The following is a 25,680-nucleotide window of genomic DNA, read 5'->3' as shown; positions in this document are numbered from 1 at the left end:
TTTCATATCTTGAACCTCAGTTAGGTACCGTAGCCAAATGTGCTTCCCAACATAATTCTCATTCCCATTTCATCCCATCCTCGCAATCAAACATCACCTTAGAAAGGGTTATATACGCTACCACCAACTAAGGTTTTTCGTGTTTTCACAAAATCCCTGATGTTTTGGAAATTACACTAATACTTTGTGAGGTTTCAATTTTTTTCCCAAAACCTCTTCCGTTCAGAAATTGCGATTGTCATTAAAAAAAAAATAATCTACAAATAACAAAATTAACTTCAAAAGTTCGAACATTTGCAATTTGATCTTACAAGTTAACTATCATTCGGAGAAATTTTTTTTATGACATCATTAATTTTTTATTGAAATTGAGGTTTGTGAAAACAATTTAAAACCTCAGGATGTGTTAGTATTTTTTTTTTAAGAAGGAGAATTCATTCATAAAACTACAGACGTACAAAGAGCAACATGATACAGTGACCTCGTTAAAACCTTCCTAGGACAAGAATCCAAGGAGAGGAAAGAGTACCACACATGTCATGGACTAACAGGAGAGTCCAATTCAGATCACTTTGGACCATTACAATAAAAAAAACAAGTCAAAAACAAAACCTACCACAAAAACCTCCGACGAGAACCGCAATTAGAGACCAACACAGTAGATCCACATAAGAGAACCGTAGAAACCCCAAATAGTAAACCCACAGGAGAGGACCACAAAACATCCCAATTGTCAAAAGAAGCCTTCTATGAGCAAAATCATAGTATTTTGATACTCATACAAACTGTAAGTCATACCTTAGCATAAACCAAGAGAGAACATGAAGGACGAACATAGAAACAACTGTAAAAAAGACCCATGAGAAGCACTCCACTTCAACTCAGAACTTGACAAAGAAAACCTCCTATGATCAAGCATAGTTCTTCGGTTGGCGCAGAATAGAGAAGAGCACCATATCCCAACAACTACCACCAGTGTAGCTGCCGCCGCCGCCGTTAAAACAGAGACAAAACATCAACCACCAAGTATCACAACTCTTCTAAGGAGAGACACAATCCAACGTCACTATTATCGCCGCCTCCGAGACAAAGACAACACCAGTCACTTGGAACACTGCAAAAACAACAAAACAAAACAAATAGACAAACATACCTAGATCCAAACAGATCTAGATTATCTGGGGAGGGGAATGGGAGGAGAAGAGGGGATAAGAGGAAAGGAAAATATGGGAGAAAAAGAAGGGGAGATGAGGAGAGGAAGGGGAAGATGGGCTGAGGGGAGGAGAGGCAGTGGCCACCTCCCCCCCCTTAGCTTCCTCGCGGTTGGTTGTCAGCAAGGAGAAAGTCAGGATGTGTTAGTATAATTTTCAAAAAATCAACATATTTTTTGAAAATACCAACCAAAAAAAAAAAAAACCTCCAGGAATGTCCGTGTAAGAAATACATCTATCTAGCGAGTACAACACACAATACAACATTAAATATCGCTTTAGCTACAAATTTAGAGTGGTAGCAAAACAGTTCATTACTTTTCAACGTCCTTCCTAGCCTGTAAAAATACAGATGAGCTTCCGCTTCTATTGCACTGTATTCTAAGTCTAACAGTTATTCAACTTTTCTCCAATTGAATCAAAAGAATGAGAAGATAGAAAAAGGGAAAACCTGGGAACCTATTCGTTGACCCGAGCATCAGCTATCTACAAACATGAGAACCATACCCCCTAAAGGATGTAAATTACTATATTACAACAAAAGCACAACAATGAGATGAAAAGTAAGTTCTTCAGCCTCATTCGTCTTTCGCATGATCGCTTTTCTTCTGCCCGACATCTGCATGATTGCTCTTCTTCTGCTCCATGTCTGCATGATCGCTCTTCTTCTTCCCAACTTCCACAAGCAACGTCAAAAGAGCTTCACACACTTGAGAAGCGTCTGCTTCAGAAGGGTCATCTGTCAATGAAGAATAAACCATCCAGGCATGGTCTAATTTACGTTTTGGCCGAACAACAATGGATCCAGGAACTTCTGCATCGCAGCATGTGACAAGTCCATCACTCTTCTTGCCATATCTGACCTGCAGAAGCTGTGCACAGGCAGCCATAGCTGCACCAAGGGGAATTACCACTGGGAGTTTTGCCGGCTGGCCTGTAGAAAGAGGAGCAACCATAGGTAGCTCTGCATGTGCTACACGAGATAATGTAGCTAGTACAGCTGGAGAGATTGCAGCTTCTGTGTGAAATGAAACAACAGGGAGTTCCTTTGGCAACGGGTGTTTCTTCAAAAATTCTCTTCTTTTTTCATAAGTCAAATCTTCCAGAGCTTGCAAATCACCCTTCACAGAAGAAGATGACATGCTATATTAAAAAAACACCCTAGGAAAAAGTGACAAATTCATCATGGGAGTGACCTACAAAATGTTTGATGATAACAGAAACTCCATAAACACAGAAAATATGCTTCACTGTAAATGTTGTTTCAATGGATATCACAACATTTTAATATTAAAATCACTATCATGCTCCTCATTATACCTTAATCACTTTGCAGATCAGAATCTCCATTAGCTTTCGTAAGTTCACATAATCACCAAGCTGTCCCTCTCGCAAGATATCCGTAGCTATTGGGCTACCACCATATGGACTTTGTGCTAAAACCAACCCGGCAACCTTATCTTTCAAGTCAGGCCAATACAACGATAGAGCAGCTGCTGCATCTATTCCCCCTTTGCTATGTCCAAGAAGCAAAACACGCTTTTTGGAACCCCAATAGAATTCCTCAATGTATTCTTTTATCTCTCGAGCATTTTTCTCAACTGAAGCCTGATTAGTAATTGGCAAAAACTTAGTTCAGAATATAATTAACAAGGTGCAAAAAATCCCTTTCTTTTAATTTAAATGAAGAACATACCTCACTATGAATCTTGGCTATATGACAGGCCAGACCCATCTTTGAGAGACTCATTTTTGTATTTACAAAATATAGAGGTCCATGGTTGCTGAAAAGACCTATTGATTACAGAAGTAACCAAACTTCATTAGCACTTTACTATAAGCAAAATTGAATATGCAAAACAAAAATAAAAAATAAAATTTCCATGTACTCTAGAAGTCCAGTCTCCAGCAAGACATGTAGGAACAAAAAGAGCAAAGATTAGATGGAGAGAAACCCAGAAGGCTCCCTAAATCCACCACTGGGAGCATCCAAGCATGCCCCATTAGGGCAGAAAGTGGGAAGGTGATGGAGATGTTGTTTCTTGCAATGTAATTTCTCGACTTAACTATTATTAATAATTTTTGTGTGATATAAAAGAATGATACCTGGAAGCAACAAACAAACCATCGAATTTGGCAATCTGTGAACACCATGCCTGTCAAAGGGAATAACATCTCCACTATTATTGCCATTAACATGAAAAGCAGATATTATATGCACAACAAAATACAGCATATCACACCTGATATCCCCCAGAATTTCCATGAACCTTTCAGTTCCGTCTTCAACAGGGGGCATTGTTGGATCACGTTGTAGCCATCCTATATCATCTGCAGACCCGCGAACAGTTCTTCGCACCCGGTCAACAAGGCTGAAAATGAACACAATCATTACCGCTAATTTTGGAAAGTGTGAACGCTGCAGGTAGCAAGAATCCCAGAGAAAAAACAAGCTTAAAGATATACCATGGAAATTCTTTGGGTTTAGTTTCAATCTAGGGCCCACAAGGCATCCCCCATAAACTACTCTAGTAACCACTGCTGCCATGAGTCATATTCCTATGTTTCTTCGCATTAGGAGACAAGCTTATTTTGGTGGAATTCCCAACTGGGACATAATTGGAACTAACGGTACATCAGCATGGTTCCTAATAAGGTTCATCTCATACTACTAATGTTTCATGGTTTCTAAGGCTATGTAGTTTTAATGGAGAGCAACGATTCCTAGAATTTGTCTTCTCTTTCTTTTTCCGTTGTTATTCTTACCTCGAATCACTGTAACCATAACTAGCATGCATTTCTTTAGATGACAATAAAAAAACCCTTCTCTTGATCCTCAGTCATTTTCTACAAACCCAAAGCATGAAAATATCAGCCATCCACAATACCCTGTACGGTTTTCTGAGTTTCTTGTGGTATAATAGCTATCAAGATACATCATTTCCAGGTCAAAGCTTTTTTATTTCCCCCCAAGAATTTCTTTTATTTATGGCTGAGAGTTGTGCTGATGGTTAGTACATGGGCTCTTCCAACAAATTTGTTTTACTCTATTTGTAGCAATCTGGGAGTTGTGGATATCCACTTTCCAGCAAGATGGGGAGTGTCATTAATATAGAATGTTTACAGCCTGTAAATTGATTTAAGAGTTGACTATCTTGAATAGCTTAATTGTTGTCTGATTAGCTCAGTTACTTAATTCTAGGCATTTGTATTGCTGATTTTGTCTTGGAGTCCTACATAATCCTTGATGTTCTGATGTCTTAGCATTGCTATACAATGTTTTTCTCTTCAACCAAGTTTTCTTTGGAAAAAAAATTGCCGGTCTGACAATACTAAATTTCACTTCAAGAATGATTTTTAAACTCATATTAATTATAGAAGGATAGCTCCAAAAAACACTAATAAGTAGTATGCTGGGAACAAATACCCTTGAAAGATAGAAATGCCGCCTGGGCCACTAGGATCAGATTTGACGAGGACACTAGAATTTTGAGATGAATCTCCTGCAGAGCTTCTCAGTGTTCCATCAAGTACAGAGGGAGCATCTGTTGCATTACTAGATGACTGTGCAGATGCTGAGTGGTTTCCACTTGAGGACGCATGATCACCAGATGTAGCAAAAGATCCCCTAGGTTGTCCAGAAGAAAAGGTCACCAATTCCTGAGCATGCTCATTTGAAACCCCAGAATCGCTAGAAGACAGATCTGCTGCAAAATAGCAGAGACATTTAACTAGATCAATCTAAGATCCAATGCTCATGACAACTCAGAAAAATAGATGCATGCAAGTAAAATATAAAATTCATAATAATCATAAGTTAATAATTAGTAAGGAAAAATGAAAAGAAAACTACATAAGGGACATGCGAGAAGCTTATTTCAAATGTGCCACATCATCAAATTCTACTCAGAGATGCGAGTAAGGTTAAAAGGACTCAGATGAAAAAGGATCGATTACATTATCTGATCAAACTTTAAATTAGAATTATGCTCCATTTCAAGTTTCAACTAGTGAAAAAAATGGAAAAGGAAGATACCTAGCAAAAATATTCATGCTAAGGTCTGCAGATAATATACGAACTCTGCTAGTCTAATGTCTTATAAGGCATGTACTTCTGCAAAATACAGTTTCATTCTCCAGAGAAAATTATATTCAAGTAGTTTGGTTGATCTTGTATGATATTAATGTCGGCATGGTAGAAAACTAGTAAAACTAAGAAAACTGTACTTAGGGAAATACCAAAATAATCATAATCATAAAAATCCAAACTAATGGAAGTCTACAGAGCGAAGCTATTATGGGTAATAACGTGCATACTTTTCCAGGTTAATACATCTGATAACCAACTCCCCACCTCCACATTAGTCACTTCCACAACAGGCTAGTAAAATATAAAGAAGGATAAACAAGAGAATAAAAAACTGAAGCAATCTCCATATGGAACAGTATGATTACCAGAATAGTCAGAGAAACAGCGTGTGAATAATGAAGTTGTCTGAGAAAGATAAGAAGCAGCTTCGTTGAGAGATGGTACAGAGGTAAATAGCTGAGGGATGACCCCATCATTTCTTAAAGTATCATTCTGAGCCTGCAAAAACAGGAGCTGTTAAAAATGAGCAAGGAATTACATTTGGAAAATTTTCTTTTACATAACAATACAACATAAAGAAGAAGTGCAATAAACAGAAGACATCACCAAAGCTTGATAATTGGAGAAAACTGTATAAATAAATAAAATGAAGGGGCTAAATATTTGCCAATTCCATGAAGAGATTTCTTAATATTTTTTTTTAATAAAAAAATTCAAAGTGAAATACACAATCAGATTCAGGCCACAAAACCCACTGGTTGCATCGTCTAATTTTGTCATTTCTTCATACATAAGGATAGAGATTAGACACAATCAGCAACTGGTACCCCAGAGTCCAATAACAATGCTTGCTAGAAGCTAGTATTGGTGCTTTGAAATAATACCATATTCTCGTAAAACTACACTAAAATAGTTTATCAAAATCTCAGGAAGATCAAAACTTTCGTAATATAATTATCATTCTCCTTCCATTGCACAAATAAACATGAGCTAAGCTTTCAAAATGTAATTCTTTCTGCGAAAATATTAATTAAATCACTGTAAAAATAAACAATTTGAATGCTACAAGAGAATGATGGGTACCATCAACGGTGCGGATTCGCTGGAATTGGGCTTTGCATCTTGCATTATAGACCTCAGTTTCTGCCAAATGAAAGACAAAAACATAATAATACGTTAGCTTTCAATGCAAATTCAGGCGCCTAAAAAAACCAAAAAATTAGAGAATACAGAAAATGTTAGAGATCGCGGTGAAATTAATTTACCTGGATTAATACTGCGATTGAGAATCAAATGAAGCGTGGACGAATAGAAAGAATCACCATTGAAGTGGAATTAGGGTTTTGGAAGATTCAAATCATCAAGTTTTCTTCTCCAACGGAAGCACAGAGAGAGAGAGAGGGAGAGAATACCTTAACGGCAAAGCAAAAGAACGTGGCACGGAAACGAAACTACGTCGTTTTCTTTGACTTTTCGCGGCACCGCTACTTTGGAGATTTGCGTCCGGTGGTTGGTTTGGTTAGAATCTATATATCCATATATATATAAAGCAAAAGATGGTAAAATATTTAAAATATTTAAAATATTAGAAAATACTTTTGACCAATGCAAATATTAAGAATTAAAATTATTTATTAAATAAGGATAATATAGTAAATTCACATTTTTATATATTTTAAAAATAAAAAAAATTAAATAATGGATCATATTTTAATGAAACACAACTACCCATTATCTTTTTTAGTTCTAAAATAAATTTTAAAATTTTGTTTAAAAAAAAAGCGAGAGGCTAGTGATAATAAGTGAAAAGTACAAGTTCCAAATTAAATTAAATTATGGCATGTTTACTAATCTGATACAGATTATGAGGAATTGAATCGAGTAGGAGTTGGATTGAGGAGAATTAGATTCCAAATTCTTGTTGAAGTTGTTTACTAAACCATATGGATTGATGAGAGTTAGGATCCAGATTCCTATTGAAGTTGTTTATTAAACCATATGATAAGAGTTGTACTAATTACTAAAATGTCCACAATATTGGGTTAAAGCAGATGACAAATTTGGAAATTTTAAAATTGTGTGAGGATATAATGGGTAAAAAAGATGAATTCCTAACGGGTTAGTTCTTCTAGAATTAGAATACCACCTCCCACCCAAAAATTGAATTAATCAAAAATTAGGAATTCAATTCCTAATTTTGTGTGGGTCCTACTTACTTTTTAATTCCTTGATGTGAAGTAAACACAAGAATCCTCTATAATTAGAATTCAATTCATTATTCGAATTTCAATTCCTGATTAGTAAACACACCATCAATTTTTGGATGAGATGTGATATTCTAATTCTTGGAGACGAGAGAGGGAAGGAGGAATCCTCCAAAATTAAAACAATAAGTCCACAAAAAATGTTGGTTTTTGTAAAAATATTATTGAAAGATGCTATTTTGGAAATTAAAGGGTGAAGAACAATTAAATTTTTAGACTTTTAGTAATGAAAATCTGGCCGCCAGAAAATGAGTTGATTTTTACTATATTTATTCCACTATGCTTCAATTGTTTTTTCTAAAAATTAGAAATGTTTATAAATTATACTAAATAGTGAAAAATGATGAAGAAAAAAATGTGCTAGAATCAGAATAGGTTAAGAGTTCGATCCTTCCCAATTCCTTATAACCGAAAAGAAATGGTTTCGTTGATAAATGATTAGCAATAAATTGCAGTGGAATTCATAAATTTCATGTCACAGACCACAAGCTACATGTGAAGGCCAATTTGATTTTGGCTACATATCCTTTTCTCCATTCCATTTCATTAAAAATTAAAGTGACCAAATTAACTTAGAATCTTAAATGCAATGTAGCATGGTAACAATTGATCCTCCTACAGGCTGCGCATGAGGATTCCTTCAAATGTAATTCCAGGGCCAAAAGCTAAGGCAAGCCCCCATTCTTCCCTCTCCTCCTTCTTCTTCAACTCCTCCCTCATATTCTCCATGACATAGAAAATGGTGTTGCTGCTAACATTTCCATAGTCCATCAGAGCCCTCCTGCTGCACTCTAGCTTATCACTGCCCAGCTTCAGGGTGCTCTCTAGCTTGTTAAGAATGGCAGGTCCTCCTGGATGAACAGCCCAGAACAATTCATTGAAGTCCTTCAATGAAGCCTTGGCCATCAGCTTCTTGCAGAACTCCTCGATGTTTTCGTCAATCTTCTGAGGCAGGTCCCTTCCAAGCTTGAAGTTAATGCCTTCTTCTGAGAGCCTCCCATCAATCACATTGTTAGTGTCAGGGAGGAACTGCTGGACAGCATAGTTGAGCTCCATGAAAGGAGTCTCTTGGCCTGGTTTTGGGTTGCTTCCAACGATCACAGCTGCAGCTCCATCACCGAAAAGCGCAGCCCCAACAAGGTCGTAAGGGCGTGCCTGGCTTGGTGGCCTGAAACCAAGAATTGTGGTCTCAGAAGTGGTTAGCAAGACCCGGCTTCCCGGGTTGTTTTCAGCTATGTCTTTTGCAACCCGGAGGCCGGTGACACCACCATAGCAGCCTAGGAAGTAGAGCATAACGCGGCCAACGTCGTTCCTCAGGCCAAGCTCGCTGGCAAGGTAGAGGTCACCACCAGGTAGTCTGATTTCACTTGAGGATACGTAGACAACGTGAGTGATGTCTTCAACTGGCCTACCCCATTCCTTGATGCAAGAAAGGCTAGCTTCCAAGGCCATCTGTACCACTGCAGGGTTTGCAATTTCAAGCCTTTGTCTGATGGTAGCTGAGCCCTCAGTTGCTAGTTCAGGGTATTTGTCTAGGATCTCCTTGGACATGACTGTGTATCTAGTCTTCACAGTTGTGGTTTTGCCTGGGAAAAACAAAAACAAAAATGAAGAGAGATAAGCATGGTGAGTCTTGTCCTTTTCAAAATATCACGTAATGTTAAACGTACCACATTAAAAAGGAATTACATTGGCTAGCTGATCACATAATTTGTATGATATTAATTATTATGTAGAATTATTTGGAGTATATTTATTTATTGACCACATCTCTAGTAGACGTGAAACTCATTTACGTAGGTGGCGGTCGCCAATGAAATCAGTAAATAGGATACAAATAGTTTTGCGAAAAAGTAATTTAGAGGGCAGCCAGCAAGTAAATAGATGAGATCTAAGATATTCAAGATAATAAAACACAAATAATTTTGCTTACACAGGCGTTCCAATTTCTCCTTAATGGCAACATCTACACATTTTGTGTCACGAATGTAGCCCTCCACCAAGCAGTCCTGAGGGATCAGTTGGCTTGGGAAGGCCTTGCCCAATGCAAGGACTGTTGCCTTCCCTGCTGTAGGAGCGTGCCTACTTGGTGCATGGAATTGCTTGGAAGAACCATTAGCGCCATTGCCTTCTAGCTTCGACATCTTTAGGATGATGATGATGAGGAGGAGTAGAACGCTTAGCAATGAAATAGTCTGAGTTTGGTGAAAGTTGAAGGCATGTATATATGGGGAGCTGGACTTGGTGTTGGAGAGGAGTTGGTTTCAAAGGAGATGAGCATGAAAAGAAAGAGATGCTTACTTTATTATGGTTTGGTGATTTTATGGGTTTCTTGGGGGAGTTAGGAGTGTGACTGTTTCAAGGGGAAACAATATTCTCCTTTTGTTTGGTAAAACAATGAATGAAAAGTTGAAACCCAATGGTTACTTACTTTCTGCTTCAAAAGTATGAATTGTAGAAAAAGGTTTAGAATAGTCCACTGCAAAAGAAAGGAGGAAGATCTCTAGAACTGGTACCACCAGAAAACAAAAAAGAAACAAAAAATAAAAGAGAGGGAACAAAACAGATTGAGAATAGGTAGCAGAATTTCCTACTTCTTCCATGTTAAAATTGCCCTTTATCTAACTTTTGAATTCTCCAAGTCAGCCCATTTTTGCAGGTTTAGTAGATCTGTCTGATTTAACTGTGAATACCCTTCAAAACCATTTTAATTTTGTAAGAAAAGATTTCAGTTCACTGCAAATGAAATCAATAGTTCAGAATTTGTAGATTAATTTTGTAAATTATTTCCTAATTAGCAACTGATAATAGTCCCAAGTAAGTTTGATAATTTTCAAAACCACTTCTTGTAAAAAGTTTCATTTCTAAATCCTCTCATTCTGAAATCTTTAGAGGAATTTACACTCTTTACACCTTATGACCCAGGAAAAAAAACCCTCTTAAATGATCAAATTTATTATATCCCCTTATCATTTTTTCAGCTGAATTGTCCTTTTTTCTCCTTCAACCCCCCATCACATTATTCAAGCCATTTGGAGCTTTTTGTCATTTGCTTCGGTTGTCTGTTCAGGATTGGGTACATTCTAGTTGGTGCTTTGCCACTTAAAAAGGAAAAAGGAACCAAGAGAAAAGCTTGCTGCAAAGCTACATTCTCTTCAATCATCTGTAACAAAAAAGATGAAAGAAAATTTCATAAACCAACCCAAGAGACCGTTTTGAAGGGGAACCAAGTAAGTAAATAAGATCCACCATTCTTCCTGTTACAGAAGTTCATAAATCTGATTCACAAAAGGAATGGAAAACAAATGTAGTACAACAGCTCCCTGCTTAATAACCAAAACCAGGTGGTAGAAAATCATACCATCTACTTCTGCAGAAAGGCACAGATCATATTCTCTTCTTTGTGGTGCTTATAGTTTTCTTCTGTTCAATAATCAACCCATATAAAAGTCCATCAAACTATTTTTCCTAAATTGATAAGATAACCTTGGACCAAAATACCTTCAAAACTTGACTCAAGTTGGGGTTCAACCCTAAACTTTTTGTTGCTTTCTGTCTCTACATGATACCCTCCTTCCCTTTCAAAATCACCATTGAATTTATATTCCAAAGCCCGATATCATCTCCTCTCAAAATATTTCTGATCAATAACCCAATCCATTTTCAAAACTCTCTCAAACAATCACACTTACTCTCCCATTGCATCTCTCTCTCTCTCTCTCTCTCTCTCTCTCTATATGATTTCACTCCACAATTCCCTTGCCAATATATCCATTTTGTGTTGCACTGCACTTCGCAATCAGTGGTCATTGATTTTGTTGTTCGTGTAGTTTGCAATGGGTATGTATGAGTTTGGTTTCAAATGAGCTTTGGACTGCAGATGGACTGTATATGCTCCAATGGTTGAGATGTGGGGTCAGGGTGAAATTGAGATGAGGGATCGAATAAACGCTGGGAAGAAGTGGTATGAGGAGGGCAGCAACAACTGTGTATTTACAAGGCTGAGATGTGATCGAGGAAATCTTAAAAACCTACCATTTAGCAGCAAGAAAGATATGTACAGCAGCTGAGGTCTTGACTTACAGTTGTAGCCTTGACTTCCCAGATTTGTCCAGCAGCTGCTGTCTTGGAATCCTTTTAGATAGAAACTCAGCTTCAACTGATCTTCCTGCAACCTCTAGGGCAGATTTTAGAGAATCTAAGCACGGCAATTGCTGATAGCCTTTATTTTCAACCAGTTCATAGTACAAGCCAAATGCTTCTGTAAGTTTATTTATATCACAAAGCCCTACAATAACTTGGTTAAAATTATCAATATCGACACTTTGATGCTTCTGCAGACTGAATTGCAACATTTCACATGCCTCTAAAAGCTTTCTACTTTGGCAAAGGAAACAAACCAGTTCTTCCATTTTAATTGAGTACCCATTCTCATAGAGCATCCCTACAATCTCAAATGCTTTATCTCGTAACCCACGACTGAAAAGTAGCCTTACAAGATGTGTTGAGAGATTAATGTTTTGTCTAATTTTTTTCTCCAACATTAAAGTGACAAAACTGGCAGATTCACGGGCACAATGCTGTTTCAAAAGTTCTGCAAGTAAAGAATGGAAAGTAGACGTTTGTGGGAGATGAGAGCTCTTTAGCATCTTCTCTAAAGTCTGTTGGGCAAGAAGGGGCTTACCCTTCTGCAAGAGGCCATCAATCAAGGATACATAAATCTCTTCATCAGGCACAAAATCCCTTCTAAGCATCCAGACTAAGAGTTCATACCCAGCTTCATATGTACCTTCCTTACAATTGCCCATGATCAAAGTCTTGTAGGACAGAGGGTCTTGTGTTCCTCTTCTCATTAGCTGCCTAAACACTTCCTCGGCCTTCTGAGTTTTCCCATTACTAGATAAATACCCAAAGATAGGGTTATAAGAGGCAACAAGAGGCTTACAACCATCATCCCTTAACAAAATTTCTTTCTTTGATAACTCATCAAACAACTCCTCTGCTCTAGGGTAATCCCCTCGTTGACATAAACTGCATATCAAAACACTGTATGTAGCTGAATCTGGTGGAACCTTTAACTCTGACATCTTTGCAAAAACCTTCAATGCTTCATCCAAGTTTCCTGCATTGCAATGTGAATGCATCAATGTGTTGAACGTACATGTATCTGGAGTAAATTCTCCACCAATCATTGTTCCTTCCAAAATCTCTTTTATCTTATCTAGCTTCTGCGCTTCACAAAGCCCCTTAATTAGAGTATTGTAGGTAAATCCATTTGGTTTTAACCCTCGAGTAGTCATCTCCTCCAAAATACTTAAAGCCTTGTCAATCTCCTGTTTCACACAATACCCTCTAATCAAGGTCGTATAAGTAACAACATTTGGAGTCAAATCCCCACTTCTCTTACTCATACCATTCACCACATTATGGGCAATTTCAACCTTCCCTGCTCTACATAGCCCATCAACAAGAGTATTATAGGTAATGACATCCGGGTCACATCTAAAACCCGACATATCTTTGAAAAAGCGATAACCTTCACCTACCATGGAGTTCATACAAAACCCTCTAATCAAAATGTTAAATGTATATGTATCTGGTGTCACTCCATACATACTGAGCATTTCATCATACACATTCTTGGCCATATTTGTCCTACCCTTTTTAAGCAAAATCGACAGAAGACTATTGAATGAAACAACAGAAGGCGATACACCAAGCGACTTCATTGTAGTAAAAAGCTTTATAGACTCTTGGAACAGCCCAGCTCGACCATAGTTCCTTATTAAGCTATTAAAGAAGCGGTCCTCAAGTTTAACTGCACCATTAGACTTTTTTTCAATTGAAAACAATAAATTTCGTGCTGCATTGAGATTTCGGGCTCGACCCAAGATTTCAAGCATCAAGAAGTAGGATTGGTCATTGTGAGAGAAACCCATTACCTCTACCCACTTAAAGAACTGAAGGGCTTTGTGCGGGGTTCTGATAAGGTGGAGTGTTTGGTGTACCGTGGTCTTGGAGAGAGAGGAAGAGATTGTAGAGAGAGAAGACTCAAGCTCACTCGACCATGTATTGGTGTTGACAAGCCTGGCCATATCCTTAGCCGTTTTGGTTTTTGGGGTTGACGATTTGGGTTGTTTAGCTCTGTGCTGTTGTTCATCATTCTCATTATGGTTCTCGGTTTTCTGAGAAGAATAGCACCTGGGTTTTGACGATTGTTCAAAAACAAGCAATGTAAAAAAAAGTGAAATTTGTGTTTGCCTAGTGAGAAAATGTAGGAAAGGAAATCAAATTGAAGTTTTAGAAGGCGCACCTGAGAAAAGAATCCGGCTGAGAATTGGACTTGAGGCTGGGACTGAAGAGTTGCTTTCTGAAGACTGCTAGTCCTTGACCCTGAGAAATGGGATTCGCGGCCATGAATTAATTTGTGGTTTCTTCCGAAGCTTTTCTTCTTACAGAAGGGTGCCAAAAGGCGCAAATCATCTATTTCTGTTTCTATTTTCTGCTGGTAAACGTTGGGCGGTGGATTGGTGTGGCATCAAACTGTTCACAGCCAAGGGTAGAGAGATGAGATAACTTGGGGCTTCGAATATTTGAAAAATGATTTCCAAAATGATTTCCAAAAATTTTACCTTTCTTTTGGACGAAGAAATTGAAAATTACATAGAATTCTAAAATTGTGGAATTTAGATTTCCATCATTTCAATTTTTGGCAATTGAAAATTTCAATGTTTGAATTTATTTATGTCGAATTTTGTAAACGAAATTTTTTTGTAATGGCACCATAACAATTGTGAAATGACACTTATTTTGGTGGAAATTAAACTATAAAATTTAATGCTCCAATTTCCACGATTTTTTCTCCGTGTCATTTAATAAATTCCGTACTTAAATTGCCAAACAAAGAAATTGTCAATTTCTCCTATTAAATTCCCAACTTTTAGTTAAATTCTGAGTTATTTTCCCTCATCCAAACGAACTGATGAACGAATTTGAAAGAAATGATTTGGATATACGAGCAAGTCTAAAATTTGTTATTAAAAAAAAAAGATTAGTTTGAATGTACTTAAAATAACTAATTGTATCACATTCAAAATAAAATGAGTTATTTAGAATTCATTTGTTTTCTTCTTTTATCTTTATTCAAATCTTAACATACATGAAATTTCGAAATTTTAACCACGGAGTATTACTTGGAAGATTGGTGTACAACAAAAACAAGATGCATTTGAAGTTTTTACATAGAAACTTTCCCCTTTGTCATGTTTCTACTTCCTACACACTACAACATTATCGAACAAGAGAAAGGTCAACAACATGGGTACTTTAAGAGAAGGATATCTTATAATGGATGTTGAGCCTATTTACAAGTCAGGAAAGGTCGTAGAGGCACATTTTGTTAATCTAATTTTATCAGCCACAGGCCTGGGAGACAAGGACCACGTCCAGCATGAGAGCAGTCCAAAGCGTCATGCAGACCGCTTATAATAATACCTGCAAAGATTTCAAGAAATTAGTTTGATGTGCATCGGTGTGCGTGTTGGCAGAAGATGGGAGAAGGAAGAGAAAGAAAACATACACATATATCTTTATGCTGTACAGAGAAGCATATTTTCGTAGAAGACGTTCGACTGTGTACCATTCTGCACGATCTGATCCATCTTGATACCCAATGCGTGGCATGTGGATTGAAGCTGTTAAAATCAAGAAAGAAGAATGCGACATGAGACCTTTTAAAAAAGAATAAATCCGACATGTCTGACTCGAAGTTAGCCAATGAAATCTTGACGTCCTTAACAAGAAAAGAACTACACTTTTGCATTTCAAATGTACCATGGGGTTAAATAACAAGGCAAGAATAGCATAGTCAGCTTTGAACTGATTCAATTATAATGTTTACCAGAATTCTGAGCAGCTGAAAATGATGCCTTCGATAAGCATCTTTCTAAGTCAGGAATAGAAATCTTGCTTCGGGGTACTTTACGCCTGGGATTATAAGATTGTACAACAGCCAAAGCCACCCATTGAGGGGGATTATAGTCCATCTTCTGTTCATTCGCATCCTCTACATAGTAACAAATAGATAAGGCAGAAAGTTCAAATGTAGAACATACTTCTGGCTGACATGATAAACAAATTCCTGCATAGTGCATATTGCAGCTAAAAGCTACTTGTACTCTTCTCATTATAACTTCGGACAGAACATGAAAAAAGAAAAATGTTGCTGTGTTGTAACTGATATAATCAAATTTCTCTCCTACTTGTGCTTCTGAGTAGAAGAGATTCCTTTGTCTTATAAGCAACAAGGGTAATTGAGATAATATTTCAGGAGGAGAGACCAGAGGCTAACCATTAACTCTTATAAGGTGAAGATCACCAAGATGCAGGTCATCAAATTCTGAAGCTTGCAGATATGCATCGGGGATACTTGAAGATAGCTTGGCCAGTGCATCAAACATTCCTCCATGACCCCAGTGTCCAGAATCATCAACACAGCTGCGAAATAAACATATTAAGTCAGGTCTGGTGGTAAAACCACTGACAGCCTACATCATGCTCATACTCTGAAAGAATATGTTTCTATAAAATAATAATGGAAGAAAAAAGAATATTCGAGCTTTAAGAAGCATGAACAAACAAAAAGTAACTGTATCAAGAACGAAATAGCAGGAACACAAGAAGACACATATTAACTGTTCTGACTCATTCAATGCAAAAAAATGTGAACACTCAAGAGGAGGCATTTAGAAAAATTAAATTTACCTGAAAATAATGGTAGGTTCAGATGGACAAACTTTTGATGGTTGTGTACAGTCCCCATAAACAAACTGGACAGAACCTGAATCAGACATCATGTCACTATCCACAGGGCTGACAGGGTCCTCGACAGACAATGAATGGTACCCAAGGTCTTCCCACTTAGATAACTTCTCCTCCTCTGCCTTCTTCTTTGCAGCCTCACGTTTTAGACGCTTTTCCTCGAGAAAGTTTCTTCTGCTTCTCAAATCCGTATTTTCATTTCCACTTTCTTGTGATACCTCCTTGAATTTTTCAACCCAAGAGAGATATGAAGCTTCATCAAAACTAGAATTGAAACTAAGAGAAGTGTTACTTTCTCCTGCAACAAGATCGTGTCCATGCAAAACATCTGTTGGATTGACCTCAAATTTCCTCTCATCCTCATTTGCTATCTGTTTATCGCGCACTGAGATTACCTTCTCAGCCATAGCATTCAGTTCTGACATCCCAAACTCATCATTGTTGATTTCATCAGGATCGAAGAGATGTAACCCAAATATGATGGATCGCAAGTCACTAGGTTCAACTCCTGCTTCTTCTTTACCTTCCTGGTCCATAACATCATCTCCAATAACATTATGGCTAAGCCGCAACTTCCTCTCCGCTCTCCGCATGATAACCTATATTGACACATTTGAATACAATACATATAATGTGGTTCAATGTGGCCATGTCTCATGAGTCATGTAAAGGAACTCTTCAACCGAAAGAAAAGAAAAAAAAAATGTATAGGATCTCACCTCCTCCACCGTACGTCCTGTAACTAGGTTTATTGACAGTACAGCATTCATTTGACCAATCCTGTGAGCCCGCTGAAGAGCTTGTTTGTCAACCTGGGGATTCCAATCTTGCTCGTAGAATATAACCTAGCGTATACAAATTGATCATAAGAATGTCAGGGAAAAAAATATACCTAATAGAATAAGAATAGAATAAAAGTATGTCAGTACTATGACATGCTTTACAGAAACCAATTTACTGGGACTTTTCAACATAGACTATGATAAATTCCTCAACAGACTACAAACCTCCCCAAATTACTCTGTCATTCTCACCAAGAGCAGGGTACACATTCTTAAAGTAATATGCTGGAGATAAGAACGTCACTCGTCAAACCCAAGGTTTCTTGCTAGTGATTCAAAGGTTTCTTGAGCTATGTGAAATTGCAGTAATTCACGTTTCTGACTATTGACTATTGAGCATCAACACTTCAACAGGGCTTGAAGGCCATTTAAAGTTTGCACTATTTATTACATGTCAATCTCATCTGTAAATGTCTGAAGATAACTAAAAAGTTTTTAACCTGTGGTTAAAAACATTTGATAATAATTTGACAGATACAAAGAGATTTTAAAATGATTATGAACTTTCTTGTACTCTAAAAAATGTAAAGATTTGATCCAACGATATAACAATAGAACCTACAGGTCCTGAGTTTCAGGTCTAAACATAACTGATTGTTTTAAGAGCAGTACACAGCTGTTTGTGAAAACTCACAGTATCAGCAGCCACAAGATTCAAGCCAACTCCACCAGCTCTTGTAGAGATCATGAAGACAAAAGCACCATTTTGATCAGGTTGAGACTTCAAACTTTTTTTGGTTGATTGTGTGCTGAAACTTCTTATGGCAGCAAAGCGCTCCTCAGCCCGAATTGATCCATCAAGGCGTTCATAGGAATATTTCCTTAACTCTAGAAAATCCTGCATTGCGTTATTAATTTGTTAAAATGCAGAGTAACATATGCAAACAAGCTGAAGCATTTTATCATTTAGCATTCGACAGGAAAAAAATACAAAAGGAAAAAAAACAAACCTGGAGAATGTCAAGGGTATGCGTCATCTGTGCAAAGAGAAGCACACGGTGTCCATACCCATGCAGCTTTTGAAGTAGTTGGTCCAAAATCATAAGTTTACCACTAGCCTATGAAAAGATAAGGAATGAACAGAGATTGGTTGGCAGGAAATATTACAAGCGAGCAGAAGGCATACTAAAAGTACTACTCAGGGATTAAAGGCTTTCCCTTTCAGAAAGAAAGCAAAAAGAGACTTATTTTCCTCTGTTAATCTTTGGATGTTAGAGTTTTCCTCTGTTAATCTTCGGATGTTAGAGTTTCGACACTACATGACTTGGTATACACACCTGGGTCATTATCATTTACCAAATTAAAATCAGCGATACCTGAACAAGGTGTTCACCCTCTTCATATGGTTCGGGCTCAATACCCGGGAAGAGATAAGGATGGCTACATGCTTTTCGTAACTGTATCACCTGTATGACAGAGGGAGAAGTAATGACAAAGGATAAACATTCAATCAAAATAAATAATTGATCACAATACTAGCTGCAATACAAATAAACAATGAAACGCTGAATAAGCATATAAACTCTGTTTTACAGGAAAAGTAAATTTAGATGCAATCCATACAGTTCTGCGTCTGCTACTACTTCATCAAAGTTTCTGCTATGGAAAAGCAACATCGAGGAAGCAAACTAGAGGGTGCTTTTTGAAAGTTATATTTGCAAAAAGTAAAGTTTCTTCAGAAAATGACAATGACACTAGGCAAAGGAATTTGGTGCTAGCCTACACAGATTTTGAAATGTATGTACCAAACTATGAATTCACAGCTGCCAGCCAACAGGACCTCTTAAATCCACAACTTTTCCAGAAGAAAAGTAGTGATATTGCACTGGTCAACCTAAAACCATGGGAAATAAAATATCTTCTCTGTGTTTATAATTTTGTAGAATGTATAGGATAAAGGGGTTCATAATACCAATGTACCATATCACATCACATGAAGGGAAGACAAGAAAAGAGATGCGTAGGGTAAAAAAATAGAAAAAAGAGATGCTTAGGGTAAAAAATCAAAAAACTAACATACAGTATTCTGTAAGGATTGATGATTTGGACCTCCAGAAGAGACAGCAAGTAGTTTAGGAAGCTCCTTCCTCAGTATTGACATGTACACCTTCTTTTGCAATCCGACCAATGGTGCCAGCCTATCAAGATAATGCACCTTAGCATCATAAAACAGCCTCATCAACACTATGTCTACAAGGAAAAAAGGGATGGAGAACATACACTGTTATCTCAGTAAGCGGTGGCAGCAATAGATCTCCACTCTCAATAAGTTTAGATTTCGTACGCCGGATCATGAAAGCTCCCAATATGCATCTTAAGCTTTTAAGTTGCTCCTTAAGTTTAGCTGTTTCATGGCCTGTTTTGAAATCCCAGGGAAGAAATTATTACAATCAAAGCTTTCCACATCACATTATAAGAAATAAAATCCACATAAACTACTTATGACAGGTAAGAAGGTAACCTGATGAAGGATCTCCAGCTTCCTTAAATGTTGCAAGGAACTCATCCAGTTTCCCATAGACTGATGGCATACAAAAATGCATCAAAGCCCAAAGTTCAGTGATATTGTTTTGAATGGGTGTGCCAGTCATCAGTAACCGTCTTGGTATAAGATAGCGCTCTCTTAGGACATTGTACAGAACCTATTAAGGTCGAAACATGTATGTGTCTGGGATAAAAGTTATTATAGGAAAATAAAAAGTAGTCTAACTTTAACCCCTTTTTATCGCCACCTAGCAAAAATTCACATGGTAAATAACAATTGAAAAATTCGACATGTGAACTTGTCTTAGGCAAATGTTTAAACATTAAAAGAAAATTCCAAACTGATCTGCAGTAAGCTGTCATTTCATTTCTAAAAGTCAGTGGTTCAAAAAGTCGTACACTGAATAACTGTATCTAGTGTATGATTATTTTCAGGGTAGTAATTACTGGAGTAAAATGTATTAATTCACAATAAGAAAAGGCTACTCAGTATAAGTACAGAGTTCATTCATATATACGAGAGAGAATTTAAGATGTCTTAAACATACACTATTAGGGTTTTTAAGCCTCTGAGCTTCATCAATTACTGCATAACTCCATGGTATCTGAGAAAGAAAATCCTGATCTGCCAACACCATGTCATATGTTGTCAATAGGACATCAAAAGGCAATGACAATACCTGTCGACAGGCCCAACTTGAAAATATCAACAAAACAAGTAGTAGCTTATTAAAGCTTATAAAAATTATTAACTATAGCGTCAAAGATTAATAATGGATTACATCTGTAGCCTTCCAATAGCCACACAACAGGACCAGAGCTTACATCAGATGAAGAGGAGGACTCTTCTTTTCCATGCTCGTAGATTGTCCTGCGAAGAATGCACCTATATTCTTTATCACCAACGTACCGAAGAACTTTTAGTTTTGGTGCAAATTTCTCCATCTCAGAGACCCAACAATCTGTTACACTTAGAGGACACAATACCACTGTGGATAGTTGATTGATGAAAAGAAAACAAAAGTATCAGGCACACCAATACCAAAAATATAAACTTCAAGATTTTCACACCAAAAACAGAAACGAAACTCACAAAATGGCCCAGGTGACAACTTGTGAACCTTCAAATAGCTCAGTAAAGAGACAGCTTGCAAAGTCTTGCCCAGTCCCATCTGCCAACCAATCACTTAGATTCAAGTATAAAGAACACGGCAAAGAATATGTCCCTTTTGCTCAATATATTGCAAGTACTTGTATCTTATTGCAAAAATGAATTGCACAAGCCTTAACAATCAACATCAGAATCTTCACTGACAGGAAATAATGCACCAGCTGAACAGTTACTTCCATTTTCCCGAAAATTATAACTAAAATTCAAACTCAGAAAATCACATTCAAATTTAAGGAAAATTTTGAACTCATTCAAAATATAAGAGCAGAAAACTTGCAGCTTTACCTCGTCTCCTGCAAATTCAACCAATTCATCCAAGTTAATTCATTAAAAATATTTAATTCTACTTTTTCTTTTAAATTTTCTCGACAACCAAACACATCGGAAATGATACGACAGCTCCTTACCAAGAATGACGTTGACGCCAAGATTGTATCGGCGTATGAGCCACGAGACGCCTTCGACTTGGTGAGGCTTTAATGAAGCCGTAACGCCGAGTTCTTCAGCGCTAACACGCTCGTCGCCGGCGCGTGCGTCGTCGGCGAGTATGATTTTCGCTGCGGCTTTGAGCCTCTGCTTGTAATTCATCGTCCTCCCTCCTAGTCACACTCTGTAGTGAAAGTGAGAGATAGAGAGATGGCGATTGACTGCCTAATAGTGACGAGACGAATGTACCCTTGAATAAGTTCCCAATTTACGAAAGTGGCAGCATTGACGGTCCAGTGATGGGCGGCGTGGTGGTGCAACAGGCGGCGCAACAACAGTAACGTTGGTAGCGGTGGGAAACGGTGCGGTGGTAACTTTTTGTTAAATTAACATTGCTTTTTATATTTTTTATTTATTATATGCTCTAATTACGTGTCACCGTTTTATTAATTAATTAAATTTATTCTTCATCGTTTGTAACGCAAATTTAGTATACAAATTTAGTGCAACTAGTAGCACCCCTTTAAAAAAACTGACATGATTGAACTTTTCTCAAAAAATCCAATCAAATCTAGTAGATTTAAAACGAAATACTCTCTAAGTCGAATGTATTTTAAAAAGATTAACATTTTCGTTTAGAAAGTACTTATACTTATAAGCGTTTCTAGTATCATAGATGAGATTGTGTGTGGCAATATCCTAAGTCAAACACACATTGTCATTCATTTTAACTTTCCCATATAGCAATGCATGATTAACTTGAGATGGTGAGTCCTTACTTAGTTAGGATTTTCATTACTTCCTTTTTTTTTTTTTTTTTTTAAAATAATATATTATGTTAGGGCACATTTATGGGAAGTACTGTATTTAGTCCTATTATAATTTATTATTTCCTATTTTATTTAAAATTAACGTATCTTTGTATTTCTTTATAAATACCTTCATATCGAACAACAATACACATCTGAAAAAGATTCTCATATACTTTGTTTCACAACAAGTTCTTCTCCTTTGACCACGAAGGTCTTATTCTCCAATTTTGCAGGGGCATTGGGGACTTTCTAGCTCCGTGTATTTTTGCTCCCAGAAACTCTAACAGCATGTGCATGTAATGTGTAACAGTCTGTCGAGAATGCAGCAAACGTGAACACCTTTCGAATATTTTGCATGAATTTTGCCTAAATAAGCTTTCCTCTCTCTCTAAACGAGACTCAGGAACAATAAACTTTGACGATAATTAATTATGAAGGTGGTGGTGGAGAATTTGACAGGAACTCTCTTCTATGTTCAAGTGGGCAACAAGGCCACTGTTGCTGATCTGAAGCGGGAAATCGAAGCCCAACAGAAGCTCCCTTACGACCGTCTGATCTTCATTCTTGACACTGATGATCATGATCATCATCGTAGCCATCTCATCAAAGATGATGTGGATGGGGTTTTGCTCGTAGATTATGGAGTCCAAGATGGGTCCCATGTGTATATGTTTGTCAATCCCCTTGATGATGGGTCCACTGACCACCCTTTTGAGTTAAACTGGTTCGATTCTGTATTGGGTTAATATCTTTGTTTCTTAATTGCTTGTTCTTACTTAACCAAGTATTTTGATAGTTTGAGCTTAAGAATTGCAGGTTTTTTGTTTATAATGTTACACCATAGTTGCTCCAATTGTTCATATTTGAGATTTGTTTTATTTTATTCAAAGAGGGTTCTCAATTCCATTCCAGGAGAACTGGATTATCCCGTTTGGTGAACTGAATTATGTAATGTAATTAGACATAATTCATACTTATAATTAAATTTTTGGTACCGTAAAAACAATATGAATTGGATTATGTCTAATCCTGCTAGGGCTATGTAATAGCATATTTCAATTAATCTAGCCTCTTGATCATGTGTAGCACCAAACACATCATTGGATTAGTGTTATCCTCTCCCATTCAATGTGATCCATTTTTACCTTATAATCCAATCCAAACATGGCCTATGAAGTAAATTATGTGGTTATACAAGGCTATATAGGAAACTAGAAACCGCTGCTGCATTGACCAGCAAACAAATGAGGCACTTGTACCTTAAATATATTTGTCTGGAAAAAAATTACTGATTACCTATTTTTCTCATCCGCGATGTCAAAAAAATCCTGATAAAACAGAAATGCTAGGATACATGAAGATACAAATGGGTCTCTATACACTTGTGAAATAGTAGAAAAGAAAAACTGATGATCACAATGAAGTTTCATTTCAGGAGCTGAATAAATTTACACATGAAAGAAGGAAGGTTCAATTATCCTTGTTACTACAGAGACGAACTCAACTGTAAAAATCTTTGAGCCTCCTTAACTCGACCAAAACGAGTAAGAAGTCCAATGATCAGAGAATATTGCTCTTCAGAAACCTTCACTTTATATACACGAGACATCAAATGGAAGATACGGCAAGCATCATTGACAAATCCGGCCCGGTCGCAGATAGATAGAACCACTTGGAAAGTGAAATGGTTTGGAGTGAAGTCTTTAGATCTCATCTCATCGAAAAGATCGATAGCATCCCGATACATGCCATTGTAGGCATAAGCCTCTATAATTGCAGTCCATGTCATTGAACCCTTGACAGGGATTATATTGAAAGCTGATTTTGCATGATCAACTGCTCCACAGTGCCCATACATTTTCACTATTTCAGATGCAACGAAAGGGATGGACTCAAAATCCTTCTTCAAAACTTGTCCATGGATTTCCTTCCCAAGCTTCAAATTCTTCAGTCCATGGCAAATAGTCAAAATCCTTGCCGTTGCCACCGAATCTGGCCTGTGCTTCGATAAGAGCATTGACCTTACCACACCAAGTGCCTCATATGGGCACCCGTTGTCAATATAGGAATCAATCATGGCTGTCCAGAGAATGACATTTCTCTGCTCCATCCCATCAAATAGTCTTCTAGGGTACTTAAAGATTCCACATTTTGAGTACATTACCATTAAGGAAGAAATTATAGATACATTGGGCAAGAAACAATTCTTGACAGCATAAGCATGAATCTCCTTCCCTCGTTTCAAATCCTTCAACTCTGCACAAACTGGAAGGACGGTGGCAACCGTGACCAAATCAGGCTTAAACCCTTCCTGCTGCATCCAAATGACCGATCGCAATGCTTGCTCAGGCCTCCCATTTGCAACATAACCCGACATCAAAGCAGTCCAACAAATTGCATTCCTCTCCTTTGAGTGATAAAAAACCCGCCTCCCCATATCCATGTCTCCACACTTGCAATACATATCTATCAAGCCAGATTGAATGAAAATCTGCTTCGAATAACTCTTTGTCTTCAGCACAAAAGCATGAACCTCCTGCCCTAGTTTTCGAGCCCCAACATCTCCAATCACAGGAAGAATACTAGTCAATATAACCGAATTCGGCCTTATTCCTTCATCTACCATCATCCTAGCATACTCCAGAGCTTCCCTTTGCCGCCTATTATGCGCAAAACCTGCAATCATGGTTCCCCATACAACAACATCTCGTTCACCGAATTCTTCAAAAACGCGGTAGGCAAGCTTAATCTTGCCACATTTAAAGTACAAATCAACCAAACTCGTCCGAACAATTGAGCTATCAATAAAACCATTCTTAACCAAAAGGGCATGCGTCTTTAAACCTTGTGAAAGCGCCGAAGCACCCGCAAAGCTCTTCATTACACTAGAGAAAGAATACACATTCAACTCGAGCCCTAAGGCCCTCATCTCCGTATAAGTACGAAGAACATCCCGGTATCGCCTCCCACCAGAAATGACAGTGCCTCTAAGCAAGGCATTCCACGAGTACACACTCTTGCTAGAGCTTTCATCGAACAGCTGTTGTGCATCTTCCACCGAACCAAAACTAGTGTACATATGGACCAACTTCGTACGTATAAAATCGTTGCTTTCGAGCCCGTTAATCCGTATATGCGTGTGGATTTGCTTTCCATGATCTTCAGACCTTGTACGGACGCAAGCGGCGATAAGGGAAGAGAATGTGGTGGCGTTAACTGGGATGCCCTGTTGGTCTAAGTAGTCCAAGATGCTCAGGGCCTCCTTGAGCTTGTTGCGCCTTGCGAAGCTCTGTATGTCCTTGTAAATGGCATGTGGGTTCTTGGTATGGAGTGGTAAAGAGTCCGGAAACGCGTCGTTTTCGGCAAAAGTCGGAGTCTTTTGTTGCCGTCGTGTTAAAGCTTTCAGCTTGAAAGTTTGGTGGTTATTACAGTTATTGCAGTTGGTGGCGGTGAACCAAATGTTTGGCGGGAAAGAGTGATGGTGCAGAGAGAGAGGCGGTGAGGTTATTGTTACAGCTTCCATGGCCTATCTGCAATGGCCGTTGGCCTGTTACTCCGAG

The 25,680-nt window shown here is 37.7% G+C and overlaps 4 protein-coding genes across 9 annotated transcripts; all 4 read right to left on the bottom strand.

The window, feature by feature from the left end:
* Positions 1 to 1,470: 1,470 nt before the first annotated feature.
* LOC117620057 lies at positions 1,471 to 6,803 on the bottom strand. Of its 4 annotated transcripts, none has more exons than XM_034350151.1 (9): positions 6,714 to 6,803; positions 6,385 to 6,444; positions 5,667 to 5,799; positions 4,639 to 4,918; positions 3,455 to 3,583; positions 3,318 to 3,367; positions 2,908 to 3,005; positions 2,532 to 2,819; positions 1,471 to 2,332 (listed from the first exon to the last, which is right to left on the bottom strand). In XM_034350151.1, exons 2-9 carry the CDS (start codon positions 6,427 to 6,429, stop codon positions 1,790 to 1,792), a joined length of 1,566 nt encoding a protein of 521 aa, XP_034206042.1. In that variant the 5' UTR covers positions 6,430 to 6,444; positions 6,714 to 6,803; the 3' UTR covers positions 1,471 to 1,789. The 4 variants fall into 4 exon arrangements, with proteins under 4 accessions (XP_034206042.1, XP_034206038.1, XP_034206039.1 ...); XM_034350147.1 differs by having other exon boundaries at positions 6,624 to 6,714; XM_034350148.1 differs by having other exon boundaries at positions 4,639 to 4,915; positions 6,624 to 6,714.
* A 1,377-nt stretch (positions 6,804 to 8,180) lies between these two features.
* Positions 8,181 to 14,049, bottom strand: LOC117618184 (pentatricopeptide repeat-containing protein At1g02060, chloroplastic-like). The gene is made up of 4 exons (XM_034347788.1): positions 13,879 to 14,049; positions 11,649 to 13,766; positions 9,499 to 9,743; positions 8,181 to 9,151 (listed from the first exon to the last, which is right to left on the bottom strand). The coding sequence occupies exons 1-4, from the start codon at positions 13,980 to 13,982 to the stop codon at positions 8,181 to 8,183; spliced, it is 3,438 nt and encodes a 1,145-aa protein (XP_034203679.1). The 5' UTR covers positions 13,983 to 14,049.
* A 705-nt stretch (positions 14,050 to 14,754) lies between these two features.
* Positions 14,755 to 21,658, bottom strand: LOC117619554 (probable helicase CHR10). 3 transcript variants are annotated; one of them, XM_034349535.1, is made up of 17 exons: positions 21,290 to 21,658; positions 21,168 to 21,175; positions 20,805 to 20,883; positions 20,537 to 20,700; positions 20,260 to 20,391; positions 19,689 to 19,869; positions 19,448 to 19,583; positions 19,248 to 19,365; positions 18,544 to 18,633; positions 18,178 to 18,285; positions 17,862 to 18,065; positions 17,105 to 17,230; positions 16,329 to 16,984; positions 15,916 to 16,061; positions 15,466 to 15,630; positions 15,145 to 15,259; positions 14,755 to 15,059 (listed from the first exon to the last, which is right to left on the bottom strand). In XM_034349535.1, the coding sequence occupies exons 1-17, from the start codon at positions 21,468 to 21,470 to the stop codon at positions 15,035 to 15,037; spliced, it is 2,634 nt and encodes an 877-aa protein (XP_034205426.1). In that variant the 5' UTR covers positions 21,471 to 21,658; the 3' UTR covers positions 14,755 to 15,034. The 3 variants fall into 3 exon arrangements, with proteins under 3 accessions (XP_034205426.1, XP_034205427.1, XP_034205428.1); XM_034349536.1 differs by lacking the exon at positions 21,290 to 21,658 and having other exon boundaries at positions 20,805 to 21,078; XM_034349537.1 differs by lacking the exons at positions 20,805 to 20,883; positions 21,168 to 21,175; positions 21,290 to 21,658 and having other exon boundaries at positions 20,494 to 20,591.
* Positions 21,659 to 23,530: 1,872 nt separating this feature from the next.
* Positions 23,531 to 25,656, bottom strand: LOC117619822 (pentatricopeptide repeat-containing protein At1g71460, chloroplastic). Its single transcript, XM_034349861.1, has one exon. It carries the CDS (start codon positions 25,641 to 25,643, stop codon positions 23,607 to 23,609), a length of 2,037 nt encoding a protein of 678 aa, XP_034205752.1. The 5' UTR covers positions 25,644 to 25,656; the 3' UTR covers positions 23,531 to 23,606.
* Positions 25,657 to 25,680: the final 24 nt, after the last annotated feature.

This window comes from Prunus dulcis, chromosome 2, assembly GCF_902201215.1.
Source record: "Prunus dulcis chromosome 2, ALMONDv2, whole genome shotgun sequence".
In the NCBI taxonomy this organism is placed as follows: Eukaryota; Viridiplantae; Streptophyta; class Magnoliopsida; order Rosales; family Rosaceae; genus Prunus; species Prunus dulcis.
Note: the sequence above shows the minus strand (reverse complement) of the source record. Positions and strands in the feature narration are given on the sequence as shown.